The 19,700-nt window shown below is 38.2% G+C and overlaps 1 protein-coding gene across 11 annotated transcripts in view; it reads left to right on the forward strand.

The window, feature by feature from the left end:
* gab1 (GRB2-associated binding protein 1) overlaps nt 1-19,700 on the forward strand; it is a 51,152-nt gene continuing 31,452 nt past the window's right edge. For 3 of the 11 annotated variants that reach the window (XM_065957050.1, XM_065957061.1, XM_065957054.1), the window contains exons 1-2: nt 7-441; nt 553-713. In XM_065957050.1, the coding sequence (XP_065813122.1) occupies nt 642-713 (72 nt within the window). In that variant the 5' untranslated portion in view covers nt 7-441; nt 553-641. Of the gene's footprint in view, nt 442-552; nt 714-14,750; nt 14,916-19,095; nt 19,239-19,700 lie in introns of those variants that run through there. The other 8 variants (XR_010666694.1, XR_010666695.1, XM_065957052.1 and 5 more) reach the window with 5 other exon arrangements.

A 19,700-nucleotide genomic window follows, 5' to 3' on the forward strand; every position in this document is an offset into this window, starting at 1 on the left:
GGTGAGTTGAGGGAAAGACGGAGCCACCCTGTCAATCATAATTAAGAAACCATGGGAGTAAACTGCTAGGGAAGCTCGGCGGAACCACTGTGTTTACGGTGAAGATTGTTTTAATTTGCGCAGAAACAACAACTATGCACCGGTACACTGTGGGACGGTTTTTTTACCTTGATTTCGCCAACTGGGAATCTTTCCACTTTGACGGGAATTAGCATGAAGCGTTGCATATAACAACAAAAGTTAGCTACTTTCAGTTGCCTTCGTCTGTTTTTTGTCCCCAAGGCGTTCCAGTTTGAACAAAATACACAAGTCAACGTTTATATTTGTACAAAAGGCGGTGCCGTCGAGGTTTACATGAACTCCAAGCTCAGGATATACCCGATTATTTGACTACAACTCGTGGAAAATCTGGTCTGTGCATTTCAGACAACTGCCTTGTCGGTGAGTTGACTTTCGAAGGAGTGTATTATTGCTATCACAAGCACAAATCACTACATTAACTTATGTCTCAAATTCACTGTTTCAGTCTTTTGCCAACGTGTTCATTTTCAGATACAAAAAAAGAAGACATTCCCTAAAGGAAACGCAGCCAAACAGAAATCTGCGCTCAAACTCAAAGGGAGAGCAAGAAAGAAGCAGATATGAGTGGGGGAGATGTGGTGTGCTCAGGGTGGCTGAGAAAGTCTCCTCCTGAAAAAAAGTTGAGACGTTACGTAAGTGCACTTTATATCCTATTTGTTACGTTGTAATAATAACCTGTTAACACTAAAATGAGCAAGCATTTTCTCTGGACACTTCCAAGTGCACGGTGGTGTACTGGGACAAACATGTAGGCCTCGTCTTGTGTGCATTTCAACTAACAAGTTAGTGCCTTTTTTTTTTTCTTCTTCTGAACCTGACATGGTGTGTCAGTTTTCAGAGCTTACTTGGCCAGGTAGTTATTTACTGTGAGAGGTACTTTACCACACTTTAGCTTTAAAAAAAAAAAAAAGAAAAAAAAAAGGCAGTTGTCTTAGTAAATTGCCTTTCCCCATGGCACATTGTTGTTGTTTTTGTGTCAAAAACCTGAGGCATTTTCGCTTCCTGAATGGCCAGTGCATTGGCCGTTGAGGAAGCTGTCTCATTATGAAATGCTAATGATGATGTAAACCTCTGCACAGCAATCCAATCCCCGCAACATTGCCTCTGAGGATTTGATTTTTCTTACACCAATGACTCAATATATTGATTGCTTTGGGAACTAATCCTCGTGCAGTCAGTCAGAAGAACTCACTGTGTCAGAGGTGGTGGATGGTCACGACCCCGGTTAAATGATTTACAAAACATCTGCGGGATCGGCAACATCAAAGCATGACCCCATTCCTGCACAATTCAAAGTATTTGTTGAAAGTTGTCAGACATGCATGATGAAGTGCTGGAAAAGTTCAACTATTAATGTTTACTGCCTTAAACCGAGTAATTGCTCATTCTTCTCATGCATGATGAAGACAGGTATCTTATCTTGGCCATAATATCATGGCCATCGCATTAGCTGTGAATTATCTGTTTTTTCAACGTGGGTTTTATCTGCTTATTTGTTGTGCATTTTGGCAGAAACAGTTCTACTGCAACAACAAATAACTTCTGTAGCACATGAGTGGAGCTGTCATGTCTACATGCGTTCCTTGTAGATCAGTGAATGTCTCTGTTATTGATATTTGAATTACAAGGCCCGCAACCTGAGAGGAGGGTTGGTTTTGCAGAAACCACAGGTTCGATGAAGTCTTTATTCAAAAAGGGGTACAAGAAAATCTGGCCACAAAGAGGTTTTTACAGCGCTGTGTCTGAATGATAACAGAATAGTATCTGATGTGATGGGGATGAGGATGAAATCTTTGTTCACTACAAAAATCCTCAACCTTCTTTTTAGACAAGTGTATGGCTTAGGGCTGGGAAATATATGGAGTGTTTAAGATATATCGATATATTTTCAAACAAGATATAGGGTAAGAAAATATCGTTAATATCGACATAGTTTATGTTGCATTAAAATAACGTTACAGAGGTGCCAGGTCACCTTTTTCTCATCTCACCGATGATGACTGACTGTCTGTCCCTCTTAACCCTGCTCCTCCTCTCTCTCTATTTTATTGTATTTAAGGAACGTTTTTATTTTTTAATATTACTTTTTAAATTCACAAACAGATAGTTTGTTTTCATTGTTAATAAAATACATATCGAATATCGTCATTCCGCTAATCAATATCAAGATATGAGTTTTGGTCCATATCGCCCAGCCCTAGTATGGCTTATATAGTTTTTCACAACACTGACATAGGACTTGAACATAATTGCTAAGATTTTGACATTTTTGCTGTCAGATGTCACTATGATGATGTACTGTATTCAGTGCTGAGATCTTAACAAACCCACCATTGGAGGATCTTACTTCTTTATTACTTGAGATGACCTCGAAAGCAAAGTTTTAGCTGTAGTGACCTGGAATTGTTCTCTCTTAGTAAACAGAAAGCTGGCAGAGGGCTTATTTGTTCTTATGGGGATATGGCAGCTATAGCTGCTCCAGTTTTCATAACTAATTTCTGGACCAAAAAGTTTAGAATAGCCAGAGGGGCATCTCAATGAGTTCTGAGGAGCATGGGAACTGCTCTTGATGATAGTTTTCTGAAGGAGATTTGGGCTCTTGATTTTGTTTACAGCTTTTCTAATGAAAAACAGTGGTCTTTTGTTCTAGAAGCTTTATTAGGATTTAATTGAGAATGACTTATCAGCCATTACAAGCCCAAAAATGAAAAACAAATGACTACAAAGGAAAAACTTTACTTTATTTTGGCTTCACAAAAGCTCCAATCCTGTTAGTGACAACATTTCAATCATTTCTGTAATTGTCACCTTGGAATCTTCAAAAGAAAACAACAGAATTTTCTTACGTTATGTGAAAAAAAAACACCTCACCATGCATAAATGTGTAAACATGCTAGATTGTAGCTATAGGCTAATTTCTATCTGTAATCCCTTGGCAGGTTGGTGTAACACACGTATACAAATTATCATCTGTCATTATTGGTATAGGCTGCAAAGATTAGTGGGAGAATTTGAGTGCTGATTTTAGGAATTGTTCTGGTATTTAAACAATATGATGACTTGTTTTATTTGATCAACCTTACACTTTTAAACACCCGAAGGTCTATGCATGGGGTTGGTTTTAACACTGTTGTGTTGGCTATCACATGATTTGGTCTGTTTGCTCAGTTAAGATGGCTTGTGATTATTGGTCTGGATATCAGCCATATTAAAATATTGTGGTTTTATCAGCTGATGCTTTTCTTATGTGACTGGAACACAGACTGAATCACTGACTCTCATTAATCTCTCTGGAGACTAAGACCGCTATAGTTCCCCATTTTTAGTGTTAGTTACCTGCATTACGTAAGAGAAGAAGCAATTAGAGAATGTATTTGAACTATTTTGCTTCTCTCAGGAAGGAGAAGGTAGTGACCAGAAGGTCCTATTCTGACTCAGTTTTTTTTGTAGTGCTTTGTGACCATAAAGTTGCCAAGGAAAATGAAACATGTCATCATGATACTGTCCCAGTAACACTGTAAATTGGCATCAAAAACAGAGGGTAACACTAATTTAAGATTATTCAGATTTGTGCTGTACTTTTTGTGTCTCTATCACATGCGGATGGACCGCTCTGAAAGTGAAATTAAAGTGAGATAAGATTATTACATAACAACTGATAACATATTCAAAAGAAAATGAAGATATGCCCGCACACCTGCTGAAATGCCAGATAAAGTTTTTATTAAATCTCAACGTTTTGACCAGAGGTCTTCTTCAGCCGATCATTTCACCAAATTGAAGTGTGCAGACGTATCTTCTTTGCATGCACCTACATGATGTGCATATAACCAGATCTTTTCAAAACTGATAAAGTATTAAAACAAATGCCGTAAACCTTTTATGCAATTCAAGTTATTCAAGAGTTACTGATATATATATCTGTGGAAAAAAATGGGATCCATAAAATTAAAAATCGAAACTCTGTTGGAATTAGAGTAGACGAAAATGTGTGACAACTCATTGTTCAATTTGACTCTTCTGTCTATTTTGGTAACTTAACAGTAATCCAGGGTCTGTGCCCCTTTCATTTTTATCAGGCTGTAGTAGATGAACAGTTTTCAACCTGCTCACATTCTCAACAAGGCTTTATGTAAAACTGGAGGACAGTTGTGTATCATATGCAAACAGATAAGCAAATAGTGTTGTAATGACAAAATAACCCTCTCTGCATCCATCTTGAAAAAGTACAACACTTGTGTGGTTATTGTAAGCATTAGTTGCTAGTTTTAATGATTGTTTTAATGAAAACATAAATAATAATAATAACAAAATATGTTGTTGTAATAGTAAGTGAACAGGCCACTAAATACAGATAAACATTATTATCCTCTTTTCCAGACTTAGCAGTAGTAGACTAGGAGCCGGGGCCCTTCTCAACTGATTAACAACTCAGGGCAAAGTTTGACCATACAGTTTCCGCTGCTGATTGCTGGAACACAAAGGTGAAAGCTGTTCAGTTATCTTACCTTTGTCTGAGCAGGGCTTACATAGAAATTGTTGCGTCTTTTCAAATAAACTCTACGTAAAGGCAGCTTTCGAAACCCCCCAAATGTTGGTAATTTAAAACTTATGTCAAATAACTATGAGAGTTACTAGTGATGGATCAAAGCATGAGTATAAAACAAAATATAAACAATTGTTTTTGTATAATATCTTATTTCCCTTTTGCAAGAGCACTAGAGAGACATTTGATTTTGATTCTTCCATAATCATTATTGACTTCTCAATAAAGAGAAAACGTCAGAAGAATTCTCGACACTTCCTGGCTATTGATGTCTCATTTCAGAGCAGCATTGAAGGTGTCTTACCAGCATTGCTTTTATAGGACGTTTTCCAAGACAGATTTGATCATAACAAAATTCTCTTAGGTTTTTCGATTTCAATGACACTGCAGTTTCAATCTGCTTCTCCTTTTCCGCTTTCACAACAACAGCTTGTAAACCAGTATCTTGACGACATCTGCAGCATGTTATCTCGGTGACCTAAGGAAGTTCAGGAATGGAGGTGTGAGGTTGTTTTTAGAGAACTTCTGTTAAGAAAGAGCACCTTCCAAAATCAGATTTTCTATCTGAAGACAAAGATCAATTTTACTAATTATTTTTGGGGGCTTTTGCCTTTTTTTGGGCAGGACAGCTGAAAATATACTGGACATGTGAAGAGAGAGAGAGTGCAGGATGACTATGAAATGAAGTGCTCTACCTAGGAGGTAGAATGTGCGGGGAGTACTTCTCTTGTTTATTGTTATTAGACGTTCCACTATCACTTGACGGAACAAAAGAACAGACTTCTCCTAATCCTGCCATAAAATATTGTGTCTTTTAACTAACACTGCTGCCTCAGAATACTGACTGAAAGTGACATTGATCCTGACACAAATTAAAATAAATGTAAACTAGCTAATGTGAGCTAATTAGTCCTCACCTATGTTTGATACTAAGTCATTTCTTGCCCTTTACTTCCCAAACTACAGCATATAGATCCAGCCACATTGAAAATACATAAAGCTGTGAAGTTCTGTGGAAGGACTTTTTGCGCTTGAAATAGTGTCGCGAGTTGCAAGTACCCCAAACTTACAGTTAATCTTGATGTCTCAGTTTGTCTGTGGTTGTCTGTTGATGTTAAAATGTATAGTTTGAAAGAGATGGAAATTAATCAAGCTCCTGATGCACAGTGTTCAATGATGGCCGCCACTTTCCTAAGCTCTTTTTGCATTCCAGTCCTCCGCACCAGACACGTGATTGAAAGCTACAAATACTCATAATGGCTCTCTTAATAACAGAAGGGATGAATGTGCATCAGGTTCAACGTTCCTCTCTCTCATCAGCACCAAGTCAAAGTGTTTGTGTCTAAAACTAGCCCAACCTTCTTGACCTCATACAATACCTCAAGAGGCTTTGTGCCTATTAATTGTATGTAGCAAATTTAATAACATTCAGAGCCACATATTCACCACCTCCCCACACATGTGTAGTTTAACATACAGTTTATAATCTTAATCTGTCTACCTATGTCAGCCGTATGAGAGACCTGTGACCTCTTCACCTTAACCTCTTCAAACAGCCTCTAACCAATGACCCCACATGCACAGGAGAGGTATTATAGATGCAGCATACATGCAGTGATTAGTGGGCCCTGAAAGCAGCAAAGCTTGTTTGACATTGCCAATATTTCTTGTTAAAGAAACATATCAGTTTATGAAAATATTTTTAATTCTTAAGATCATTTTTTATTTTATTTGATTGATCATCCAGTTTTATTCAATAACAGATAACTTGATATGTTGTTATAAGACATAACTTTCTTGTAGTGTTGTAACAATACCAGCATTTTAAACTTAGATATAATACTAGTATAAATCAATCAATATCAATAACTATTTCTATACCATGGCAACATCAAAAGAAGTCCTAGGCACCCACTATTTGGTAATTTCTCTTGTTTAACAACCCAAAATAGATGAAAAGCTCCTGCATACTATGTCTAAATTGCACAAATACGTTGGTAGTGTTGGTACTGTATTCGTATCCAATGTATTTTTGCAATTTAGATAGTGCTCTCTATCTTTGCTCGTGCCAGCGTTTGGTTAAAAGTACAACTGAAGAGCTGTAGTGTTCTTTAAAAGCTTCTGCACTTTTTTTAAAAACTACTGATCATCAAAATAACAGAGAATGTATTGTTTGAAAACATGTGGTATGGAAAAGTATTGAACATTTGGACATCCTTACACTTCTTGTTTAAAGAGCACAATTGTTGGTTGAAATAAGTAAAACTAATGCCAGGAACTTGCTCATACGTTATAGCATGCCAATGAGCTGAAACTGAGCAGTGTTTTGTCTTTTAGTTTTGCTGGCAGAAATATGCTGCCATAACTGAAGTCATATGACATAAGGGGTGTCCCTAGACACATTGTTGCTGTTACTATCTGTTCACAAGTGACAACCAGCTTGCTTTAAGAGCTGTGGCTTAAGCACTGCAACACTGTTATAACAGTGATATTCCTCTGTTTCATCCCATGGCTGTTCTCCTACTTATGAGCAATTTTATTTTATATTATTTTATGTTAGCTATTTAAATAGTTAGGTACTGTTTATGTAAAGTGAACAGTTTTTAATAAGTATTTTCTTTAAAAAAAGAAAAGAAATTTATAATTGATGTTTATTGTCAGTATGGGATGCAGAATGTCAGTGAAATATGTTTTTTAAAGGATGTAGCTTGGCTGGGCTCTGCCTATTTAGCTGGCCATATTCTCAGTCTTCTCTTCCCCCCCTGCACATTACTATATTAATTTCTATAATTATTGTTGTCCACTGGCCTGGAAACAGATATGCATTTTGTTATACACTTTGTCCAACCCTTAATAGGGCCTCAGTGCTAAAGCAAAAAGCTGCTGGGTGGACCGGAAGAAGGAAAATATTGAACCCTTAAGGTCCTCCTCTGATGGCTGTAAAGGGAGACTGAGGATAAACTCCAAACCAGTCTTGAGTCCTCTCAGCTGGGGGAAATGCATTTACAGTATACACCACTGTTGCTATTAGCCATTACGTCTGTCTGTGGCTGACTCCAAACAATTGTCCTTTACAAAGTATCAAGACATATGTGCACAACAAATGTAAAAACCCTGTCAAACCAGAACAAAGGTTTGATTAAGTGGAGGATTCATTTAATCTGCTTAGCAAGTGGAACAGAGAACAAACACTCACTTTCTGTTAACCCCCCTCCCCACATGCTTGAAGAAACAAACAAACAAGCTGCCCGGACAGGACACAACAGTGGGGGACTTGTGCAGCATTAAACTAGTAGGCTAACAAAAAAATAAAAATAAAAAGAGAAATTTATTGGACCATGTCCTGACAGCCGCAGCTCTCCATTTTGAGCTAGCAGACTACTGTTGTGTAATCTGCCACAGCTTGAAAATGGATTGCATGTGGCATTAATTATTCAATATCCATTACAAACAAATAAACATTAAATATTAATATATGTGCTACTACAATAGTTATCCTTACCAGGCCACTTTTGTCCCAGACACAGACCATTGTCATTTTGTAATACATACAGTAGTGTATCAGTTGCATAGTAGCCAAATTGGTAACGACTCACAAAAGTATAACAATGAGAGCTGAAGCTGTATTTATAACCGCTTGTCTACTCAGCAGAGTCTTGAGTCAACACATTTAAGTTGTTTTTCAGTTGTTGAAATCTTTGTTTAGGCATTTGTTTAAAAAAACACAATAGAAGTGAACATTGTCCGCATTTTCTCCCGGATATTTATAGAGTGTAGTAAGCCTGAAATTATCTTATTGCATCACAAAAGAAAACATGGTCACAAAAAGAAAACAGCCAGTACAAGATGTGTCTGAAATAAGCCTGTGCATGGAATTTTAAATGATAATTCAAATGTGCTGTCCAGTTTAAAATACATCAAAAATACAAATTATCTAATTTGGATATCTGATTGTATCTACTTGGGATGAACGATTTGATTTCTGTCAACTATGCTTAATGATTTATGCGTCTGTTGCCCTTTGGTCACCAGTTTGCTGTTTTGATCACCTGCATTGGAACAACAGATAGCTTTGGATGCACAAAATGAAACAAAAAAATACCTCTGCTCTCTGTCATATAAACTGGACCCATCCATGCAGGTTCTTGAGCAATAGAACTGCTTTTCTTAGTGAAGTAAAGTGATGTTTTTTTCAAACACACAACTATTGACTGTTTCAAAGTGTAAGACTATCGTTGAGCTCTGGCTTCTCAATGAAGAGCTTTACTCCTGTTTACACTCTGGTCTTTGTTTAAAGACAGATGAATGCAACCAAAGGTCAAAATGAAGTTTGCGAAGAAGTTTCTGATTTTGTTTTCAGCTGTAAATTGATGGAGACATCCACAGGATGATAGTTTTCAACAATCTTATTGCATTTGTTTTTTTATTTATATTCATACTGTTACATCATAATGAAGCCACTAACATTTCCAAAAGGTAAAAAAAGAGTCAAACATTCTGAATGTTCGTTTCAAAGTCATATTTAACTCATTTTTTGCCTTAGTACTGAAGCAACAAAATATTTTTGTCAAAAAGATACATTTGGAGTAGATGTCACAATTATGCCAGATGAGTGGTGGGTGAAATGTTAAGAGTATCACATTTTTTTTATGGCAGAATTACAATTTTATAACAATTCTTTTTCATATTGATTGTTAAGATTAATTTGTAAGTCACTGACATAAAACCAGCAAACTTATTACCCCATCTTTTTTTAATGCACATTACTGTGCTTTAAGTTAAGTCTATTAAATATCTTAGTCTTCAGCAACAATCTGTTGGTCAATGCATGAAATATTTACCATTTAATAGTTGGCACCACCAGCGAAACTGGGGTCTGGAGGTTTTCTGCATCACTTCATAATTATAATCTCATTTATTGTATTTGTATTGTATTGTCTCTGTTTTTAAATATATTTCAGTGTTCATCAGGCACAATTATACATTAATTTGAAGGCTGAGCATGAAACCAGAAGGGAGAATAGTTCTGGCCACAGAGGCAGACAGCTGGAGTTGCAGCTAAACATTTAGTCTGCTGATAAATGCAGACATATGTGGACAAGTATGTTGAGTAGGCTATAAAGATAAGGAGCCATATTAACGTTGCTTCCTTAGTACAAAGTCTTGTTCGTAGATACAACATTTTAAGAAAATTCTTAGAATCTTAAGACTAGATGCTGGTAAAGAGAAAAGTTTTTCAAAAAACATCTTAGCCCTTAGGAGAGCTCCTAATGTGAACATCTAGAAGTGGGGAGGACTTCATATTAATATTAACTTGATGACGTAGGCTACCAGACCGTTACCAGCATGGTAAATACATATAAGGATAAAATACAGAATATATAATGAGAGGAACTCAAAGAATTAGAAAAAGTTGTACATTTAAATCAATTCAATTAAAGTAATGTTCCTGGACCGGTGGTTACAATGGTCGGGCCAGTGATCATGGGCCAGTGGCGAATTTAACTTAATGTCAACCCCTGTTTTACCACTGATTTATCAACAACCCCACAGAAGTTGTGTGCACATTGTGGTGGCAGAAAAACAGGTGATGCAAGGGGAGAGAAATACAGAGAAGCAAACATTAAACAATTAATTACATAATATGATCGCCCATGTCTTGTATAGCTGTGTTTTATGCTGTGTGCTGGCTGGGCCGTAAGTCGGTCTTAAGTACACAAAAAACTTCGAACAAATCCTGAAAAAGCAAAAGTTGTATGCATCAAGATAGACGCTGAGATTCTCCACAAGGTATAAGATGTCGGGCCACTGTTACTTTGGCCATTTAGTTGGATCCTTGACCCACAGACACACAGAGTGGGTACAGGTAGGGAAACCTCCCCTCATTGCTAAGGGTAAGCTGTCAAACAATTAAAACAACTTGAGAAGGCTTCCAGAGGGTCCATAACTTTCTTATGTGAATTAGCAACAAGCTACTGCTAATTTACTTTCTGCCACCAGATTGATTCTGCCATCAAAACACGTCATCACTGTATTCTAACACCAAAATGGTCAATTGGTAGGTCAAGGCTGAACTGGAGCATATTGTAAAAAGATGTGTCTCTTTGTGCATCGCAGCTGTTTACAGTCAGCTCTCTTGAAGGTTTGAGAGCAGATTCTAATCAGTGTTTTCTTATGGAGTCATATTCCCTGGAACATTTAAAAGGAGTCTTTTGTGCTACTTGTCACATTGCCAAGTCGAACAGTTTTCAAGTGAAGCTATTATTAAAAGCAGATGACACAAGCCTCTCAACTACTTGCCAAGAAGATCCAAAAAAAAACCAAAAAAAAAAAAACCTTCATGTGTTCCTTCTATTGCTTGGAATTGTTCAAGATGGTTCTCTACACTCTGTCACATGACTCATTTTAAGATTTTTTTCTTTTCTTAGAGGTCACACTTACTTAAAATATCATTCACGTTTCAGCCCTCACAAGAACAGGCAGTAAACTTAATCTGTCATAAAGCTGCTTTCTATTTCAGAGTGTAATTAGGGCCCAAACTTGATGCCGGTACTAGGGATGTGACAATTATGGACTTTGACATCCCAATTATAGTCAGGAATAATCCAGATTTCACAATTATCATTAATATTTAATTTTACAACATTAGCTACAAATGTAAATAATCTCATTAACAGTCTTCATAGAATTAAATGTGTCATGTGTTGCTGCAGACTGTACATTAGATTAAAGTAGTATAATTGTGATTGGTGATCTTTATACAGATAAAAAAGGGAAAAATATTCAAATGGTCAGCAAATATTGCAGACCACTAGTGTTACTAGTGTTTGTTTATGTCACACTGAAGCCACACTCACCGCTTTGTCGTTTATTATAACTGACACAGTTCTATTTAATTCCTGATTAACTACATTTTTCATTCATAATATCACTCAGTTATTATGCAGGGTCATTACTCGGGTGTGTAGTGCTGGGTGATGATCATGTGTGATATGTTCAAAACTTTAGCGTTAACTCAATGCTAGTGGGTCCAAACTTAACTTTACATGTTTGATGATAATCATTCCACACATACCTAGGACAATTAAGCATTTTTGTCATAGCAACACCAACCAGTAGGAAACTGTAAGCCTTGCAGGACATTAATCTCTTGGTTAATTTTGTGTCTGAAACATAAAAAAATCAAGGCCTTTATTGACCTTTTGGTGTCTGATAAATGCTGCACTAAAACGGCATGCAAAAAGGTGCGAGGGACTGTTAAGTGCTCCTTGCAGCTCTGGTAATAGTTTGTTCTGGATATCGGATAGGACTAGTAGGAGAGCACAGATGGCCAAAAATGATTACACCAAAAAAAAAAAGGCTGCAGAGGTCTGTGTTCCCATCAGATTGATGTGGGTGTCTTTCTGGAAAAAAAGTTTTGCCAAATTTATGATAATGTGCATTCCCAGAATTTTTTAAATGCAGGGGAAACCTATTCAAGGCTTACGGTGTATTACCATGAATATGTATGCAGTGACGTGCATGCTTGGGACACACCAAAGAGGCAATCAATAACTATGTCATCATTGTACAGAGAGCGAAACGGGATGAGAAAGACTGAGTGCTTCTCAAAGCAGTGGCATTAGGCAGTCTCCAGTGAGAGCAGCTCTCTGTTCTTTGCCTCTCTCTTTCCGTTCCCAGTGCTTCTTGGCAGGCATACACAGCAGGAATGTGAGGTTGCACTGTGCTCCTCTTTGCTGGTCTGCTGGGGTGTGAGCGTCTGGTCCTTAGCTGCTGCTGACGGCTCTGCTTATGCTAGGATGGGCTATTCTGCACTGCACTGCACTGCTCTGCAATGCAATGCAATGCACTGGCCGATTGTTGTTTCTGCAGCACCAGGGAGGGAAGAGGAGCCGCTCCCTGGCGCCCCAGCAAGGCACAGCCGCCCCTTCCTGTGTGAGGCGCTGATGGCTACCAGATGGTTGGGGGAAAGAGAGTAGGAGGGGTCCTCTACTTTCTCCCTATTTTCTTTATCTTTTCTTGTCCTTTTTTGTTTCTTGAATCTCCTTTATTTTTCTATTGCAAATTGTTTCATCTATCATTCTCTTCATCTCCATTGTTCTGGACGATGTAAAGGAAAGGGACCCAGAGTCTGATTTTGCTGTATCTAGGCTATATACTATACTATGCTGTGTTTCTGGGGATGTTACATATCTTGAGACACAAAAGATGACACTGTGACTCATTTACGAACATGACTCACTGAAGAATTGTATACCTTGAATGCCCACTCATGACGCACACTCTTCTTTAAAAGACCATCAGTACCATTTAAACATCGAACTTTGTCACCACAGCGACCGTTGTCACTTTAGATTTCTGAACACACCTGTTAAGCAGGAGCTGAGGTGTACAAGTGGCAATTGATGGGCTTCAGGAAGTCATAAGAATTGATCATGACTGTGTCTGATAGCCCACTCCTCACCAACAGGAGGCCCCCTAAACTCACTTCACACTGAGACCAACAGTTACTCAGTAGCTGGTCATAATGACTTTAAGACATCAGCTACATTGCATATCAATATAACATTAAGCATCCTTAATTAAATTAACATATCTCATAAAAACACATGGAAACTTTTGGTGTAGAGATAAAAAAAAAAAAAAAAAAGCAGAGATATGAATTAAGTTTTATGTCTAAGTATTTGCTTCCTATTGACTACTGTATCAAGTGAATAATCACTTAAGCTTTAAACTTATGTTATTGTTTGTCCAAGGACCTATCAATCAAGAAAGCCAGTTACTAATTCTGTGAATATTGTTGATTTGCTTTTTTTTTTTTTTTTTTTTTTACTGCGTATCCCATTTGTATCTACAAAGCCTTATTGTATTGTTAAGAATGATGAAGACACTTCTGACACTATAAATCAAATGTTATATTTTGACTTGATGTTTTTAGGGTAACCTTGGCTCAAGGCTAGAACACATGAACTGGGAAGGGTTTGGTTAATTTCATGTTTATGAATTTAATCAATCAAGGCTGAAAAGAGAAGCTGTTTCACCAGAGGTCTTGTGATCCAAGCCTTTAAAAAACGTCCTCATTGTGAGGTAGTCTACTTTTTAGATGGAATTTACTTTTTCAAATGTCAAAGATATTAAGAAGTAATATTTCACTGTGAAAAAAATTACTACTTGTGTACCTTAGAAGAAAATTGTACATGAGAGGTTGCACAGATTTTTAGATATGTTTTTTTCTGTTTGCATTCACAAGTCTAGTTCTTGGAAAATATACTTTTCCTATGAGCTTTTGTTATATTTATCTGATTAGAGGTTTAGTGCTTTGAAATATTGGATATTTAGAATATCCAGGTTTGAATGTGGCTTTTGAAGATTGAAATATGCGCGACTGTATCTGTTCACATTTAACTCCAAAGGGTCACCTGTCATTTCCCCTCCACATACACATACAAACACACACAGATGCAGCTGGCACTTTAGTTATGTGGTGCTGTGTGATCTGACCCCAGCCGCTGTGTCTGCAGCCCCTTAATATAGCCTACTGCTGTCATGGTAGTCCCCCCCCCCTTTACTCTTGCTCTGTGCACCAATCTGTGTGCATGTTTGTCCCAGCCTGAGGACTTGCTGAGTTAGACAGGGGGTGTTGGGGTGTCAGCCTGGAGACTAGATGTGAAATATTGGTACTTACCTGTGTAATTTCCCAAGGTACCGTGACTCAGACAGGCCTTCAATAAAAAAAGTCAGTTTCTAATCATGTTGAAATGTCTTCTTACTAGGTTTCAAACATCAGTTTATCGCTGGGTTTTGGAGTAGGAATCATCGAAAGAAACATAAATGGATAGAAAAAGATGGATGTCTCTATGATTCACCAGCAGCCCTTCTGTGGCTACTGTCTGTGATTGCATTAGAGTTTCTATGGTGCTGCCCAATATCTTTGGCCTGGCTTCAAGCCAGAGGACGTTGTCGAACTCGTGCACATGCTCACACACATACACATGCACACACAAAAACATGCAACGATAGAGACGCAGAGATGCAGCTGAGACCACTGCTCTCTGTGAGCATTCGTTTCCTGCCTGATTGGGAGCTTTGAGTCTGGAGGACCTCCTCTCCTTGTCCATCTACTTCTTGGCATTTCTCTGAACTTTGTCCTGGCACACTGCTCTTCTTTTTACACGTCTTGCGGGAGTGTCTGAGAAACTTGTGGAATACCTTTTGACCATACTTGCTTCTTAGTCCATGGCTTTTGGATAATACCTACTAATTGTTTGAAATCCAAGCAGAGCTCAAGGTTGGTAATTTGTTGTAACTGACTTTTAATTACAAATTGGAAAAAGTCTAAGGAACAAGATCCCATGTATTCTCATGGATTAATACAAAATAAATTCTAGAGTCTGTGAATAATATTTATTCTTTGGTTTGTTTTCCTGGTGCACTGCTGCTAAACATTGTACTAAGTTGCGAAGACAATTTCTAACACAAGTGTTATATAACAAACAGTCTTAGTCACAGATGTTCAGTATGAAAGCCAATTGCAGTTTAGCTGAGATTTAAGGCTATTTTTTTCCACAGTGATAACCATTTTTGTCCTGTATAATAACTTATGAAGCAGTGCACTGTGCACCTGCTGTTCTGGTTTGGGAAAGGGAAATCTGCTTCATATTTAGTGTTCTTAATCTCAGAGAAGCCTCGCATCAGAACTTCTTACAAGGGATTTATTCTTGCTTTAAAATGAATATATGCCACAGTCTATGTTCCACTTTGCCCCTTCGTTTTTCTGAACTGTGTACATATTTGGCTGGACTGCAGTGTTTCACTGTATGCAGGCCAATTGGGGCTGAAAGGAGAATTGTTTAAGCCTCTCTCTCGTCAGCGGTCAAGGAACAGCGTGATCATGTGAACCAAGTCTGCCATGCCAAAGGAATGTGTTGAATTCTAACCATGCAGCTTTTACAAGTGCATGTGACTCGGTGCAAGTGCTCAGATTGGCGAAGGGCAGGAGAAGCAAAGGCAGATAGGATGAAAACAGGAGAAGATAGAGGGAAGGCAGTCAAAAGGAAGAATGCACAGGATTTAACTTTGAAGGTTTTGGAGGAGCAAAGAATGCCACATTTTAGCCTTCTGCTTATCTGGGGGAAAAAAAGTATTAAAACTGAAAGACCAAACAGCAAAGAGATAATGTGGGAATGTGATAAACTTGTGTTTTGGGGAGTTACATATACTGAAGTCAGATGAGCCAGTCTTTATCTCTAGTACAGCTTTGCTTCTCATGGCTGAGAGTGGGCTACCATCTGCACTTACAAACTATCCTCAGAGTAAGAGCTGATTGAATAGGGCACTGTATGAACACAGGTTATTAAGTACATTGAGGCTGGGAATCATTTTCAGCGGAGATTCCCATTGATTATGTAAAGGGACTTAGTAAATGTGGTATAAATGTATCTGGGAGTAACACTGGTTCCTTTTAGTATCTACATGAAGACACTCAAATACTTGTTCTATCCATAAGACACTTGTGTCTTTTGACAAATTAAAAATCAATCAAGGTTATTAATTAAAGTTAGTACTGATTTTCATGAGTTAATGTGACAGAATTTTCCTTTTGATTTTAAGATTGAAGATGTATAGACAAAATTTGCACAAAATAAAGATTCAAGAGATTAAGCACAATACACATAATGGAGATACAAACTCTACAGAGTAGGGAACAACATTAAGCATGGAGAGTAGAGTAATAGGTGACCTGGATTTTCCCTTGCAACCACAAACCACTGAGTGCATTGTCCCCATGCTGGAGGAGCAATTACTATGAATTTCAAACATATTCAAATATTTCAGTAATAGAACATTTTTCATCTGCCATGACTTGTGCTTTGATGATCCCCTACATTCTCTGACTACTCTTAATTCCTTGATGAAGACTCCTTATTCGAACCGTATTTGGATTGCTTTTTGTTTACAATCAGTGTCACCAGCAGGGTTTGTGCAGAGTCTGTTTCCTCTTAATGATCAGATTAAAAGCTTAGTCAGAATCACAGTCCACACAGACCTTACTAAGAAATGAAAAACTGGACCATATAAACAAAAGTAATATTTTATTTGACTTGGATGAATAATACCCTTAAACAGCAGTTCCGCGACACCAGACCAGCCTGTTGACAGCAACCGTCTCGCGGCTATATTGCCATGTTCATGTTTCAACGGGTGAAGTATCCCTTTAAGTATTGTCCTTTACACTTTGCATTAACAATGTGTCTCCATTGAGTACTTAAGATCAGAAATGTCTTGCCTGCCTCACATGCAAATAAGCACAATCATTTCTGTTTGAAAAGACTTAATGCATTGTTGTTTACAGTCTACAGGAGGCAGCATTTTTCTCCCAGTTGAGGGGGGTGGTCCATAATGCTGTCCAGGATGCATTATGGACCACCACATTACCCTACCAAACCAGTGAGGACAAAAGCTTGCCTGACCAACTCCATTTGTGGTCTTAGCTGTCCGATCTCAATTCGTCCACAGGACATTAAGGTTATCCACTTATTAGAAGATCAGCCAGGGCGGATGTTGATGCAAGGTGTTAGGTGTAAACAGCCTCATAGAAACGATAGGATATAAAGAAAGGGATGCTATTTTCATGGCTTTTTGGAAAGATTGTCTGTTGTAGTTGACTGAAAAGTCTGGATTGTTAAAGGATTAATGTAGTGTTACCAGTTGGTCTAAACCTACCTTTTAGCCTTCATGCATGCATGAAATAGCCATAAGTTAAAATGCACAAATGTTTAAATATCTTCTTGGGACTCTTTAGAATGTGTTGAGTAACCCAATGCTTCACGGACTGTAAAAGTTAGAATATAAAACTTTTCAAGAGGAGCTGTGTGCTCAAATGATGGTGAGTGCAGGTAAGCTAATTACTAGTAATGTTGTATGTATTGGATTTCTAATGTATTAGAAAATATCTCCAGGCATGCCAGCAGGCACACACCCACAGAATCCAACCCGCAGCTAAAGAGAGGACATTTTTCTGCTGACATTGTTTTTGGCCCCTTTGTGTAATAGTTGAATTGGAAAAATATTTTGCATTGCTACCTCTGATGGCAGTATTGGTGGCTTCAAATGAATGTGGGAGGGAAGGGATTCCACACATTCTTCTCTTAATGTGAATCACTGTGTGGGAATCACATGAACACATGCAGCGCACAGCCTTCAAGGTATATGTTCACGCCGTGCACATTCCCTTTCAACTGAAAGTGAGGCAGTATCATCTGAGTGTGACAACAGAAAGTGGAGGTGTGTAACAGTTTCAGGCGACTGGCTGAAAAAGGAGGTGTGTCTTCATATTGACAAGCCTCGGCATGTTCAACTGCTCAGGTTTAATGCAAGAACTAAGATGTTGCGTGTTGTATTTCTTTCTGACCCAATCATGACAGCCAATCAAAAAAAATGTACAGTAGCCACTGAATGTATGAGAGCATTCACTAGTTCTCTAGTCACCAAAATTGTACTTAAAATCTTTTTCTCTACTTATTTGCTGAATAAACAGGCACCACTTTTCCTTTTTTTAATACAACACTGGTGGCAAAACAGAAGTGAATATCCGAGTCCATTTCCTTATCTGTGTGTATCATATCTATATAAGCCATTTCTTAGTGGACTGACTGTAGCAAAAGAGGGGCTAATTAGATCATCTCTAAGGCAACCTCTCACTGGCCACTAAATTTAATTTGGAATAATTTTCATTGGATTAGACTGCTGCTCCTCACAGCATGGATAAAGATTGGGTTGGACATAAATGCAGAGTGGACTAACATGGAATTAACAAGTCACCTAGTGTCCTAAAGACACTAAACTTTATAATGAATAAAGAAAATGTGTTTAAATTTGACTCCTTTTAGCAAATAAAATAAACACTCACTCATAAACACACAAAAGTCTGCACACTCACCCACAGATGCTTTTGAGGACTGAATATAGAGAAGTCATCCATCTCACCCTGCCATGGTTCCCCTACAGGAAGCAGTGGGACTGTTACGAGTCTGCCGCTCAACCCACAACCTGCTGTAGTGTGAAATCCTCTACTTCTCTGAGAGCTGCATGGATGTGCCTCTGCAGGCTCTTAATGAAAATTACTTTCAAAAATATCTCAGGTCTTTATAATGTCAAGTCTCGTAAATGGACGTGTGCATGTGCAGGTGTGAATCGCAAGCTTTGCCATAAATTTCAAGTGGGATGGCAGACTTTAAAGCATGTGGGCACGGCTTGTTCAGCAGTGGCTGTTATTTTTGGTTCTGTCCACCTATCTTGGGCAAGCGTATTGTAGGTGTACTGTATAGTGTCGAGGCAGTGTGCAATGGGGGCTGGGGTGGGCAGTTGTTGCCAGGGGGTGGTGGTGTGTTATTTTCAGTCCATTGTGTCTACTTCCTGTGGGTCAGGGGTTATTGGAGCAGGGTGTTGCAGACTGTACAGAGTAAAGTGGAGGGGAGGGAAGTCAGCAGGGTAGTCAGGAAAACGGCCAGACTCACTCGACAACAGTGGTTGGTCAGCAGCTTGTTTACCTTGTCTCTCTCGCTATGTTTCTCATTTTTATCAACGTACAGCTTGGACTATACAGAACCAGGTAAAAGTCTTTGCTTTGTACAGTTGCTTTGTAAAACCATTGACATCATTTAGCACTATTTTGTTTTTTAACCGTTTAATTGATTACTTTTGTTATCAGCATTTCACAGATGTTAGCTAGTAACTCTCTGCAGAGACACACTCTAACATTGAACAGTTATTCTTTAAAGTCTGTATGGAATTCTGGTTTGGGGCAATAGTACAGCAAAAATATTGACGACATGAGGTTGCGTGATGATTCTTACATAACCTGAATGCCTTGGTTGTGGTGTTAGTTGTATGGGGCATCGGATTGTCAAAGGCATGTGCATCTTCCCTTTGAATAACTGTTTTAGCAAGATGAATACTTTAGTGAATCATGCAGGATAAAACTGCAATCTCTCAATAACAGCTTTTAGCGAGTAACTGCTTTAAATGGAGTGTCCTGCATGAATGAGTCTTGATACATTGGCAGTAAAGGATA

Source organism: Labrus bergylta, chromosome 1, assembly GCF_963930695.1.
Source record: "Labrus bergylta chromosome 1, fLabBer1.1, whole genome shotgun sequence".
NCBI classification, from domain to species: domain Eukaryota; kingdom Metazoa; phylum Chordata; class Actinopteri; order Labriformes; family Labridae; genus Labrus; species Labrus bergylta.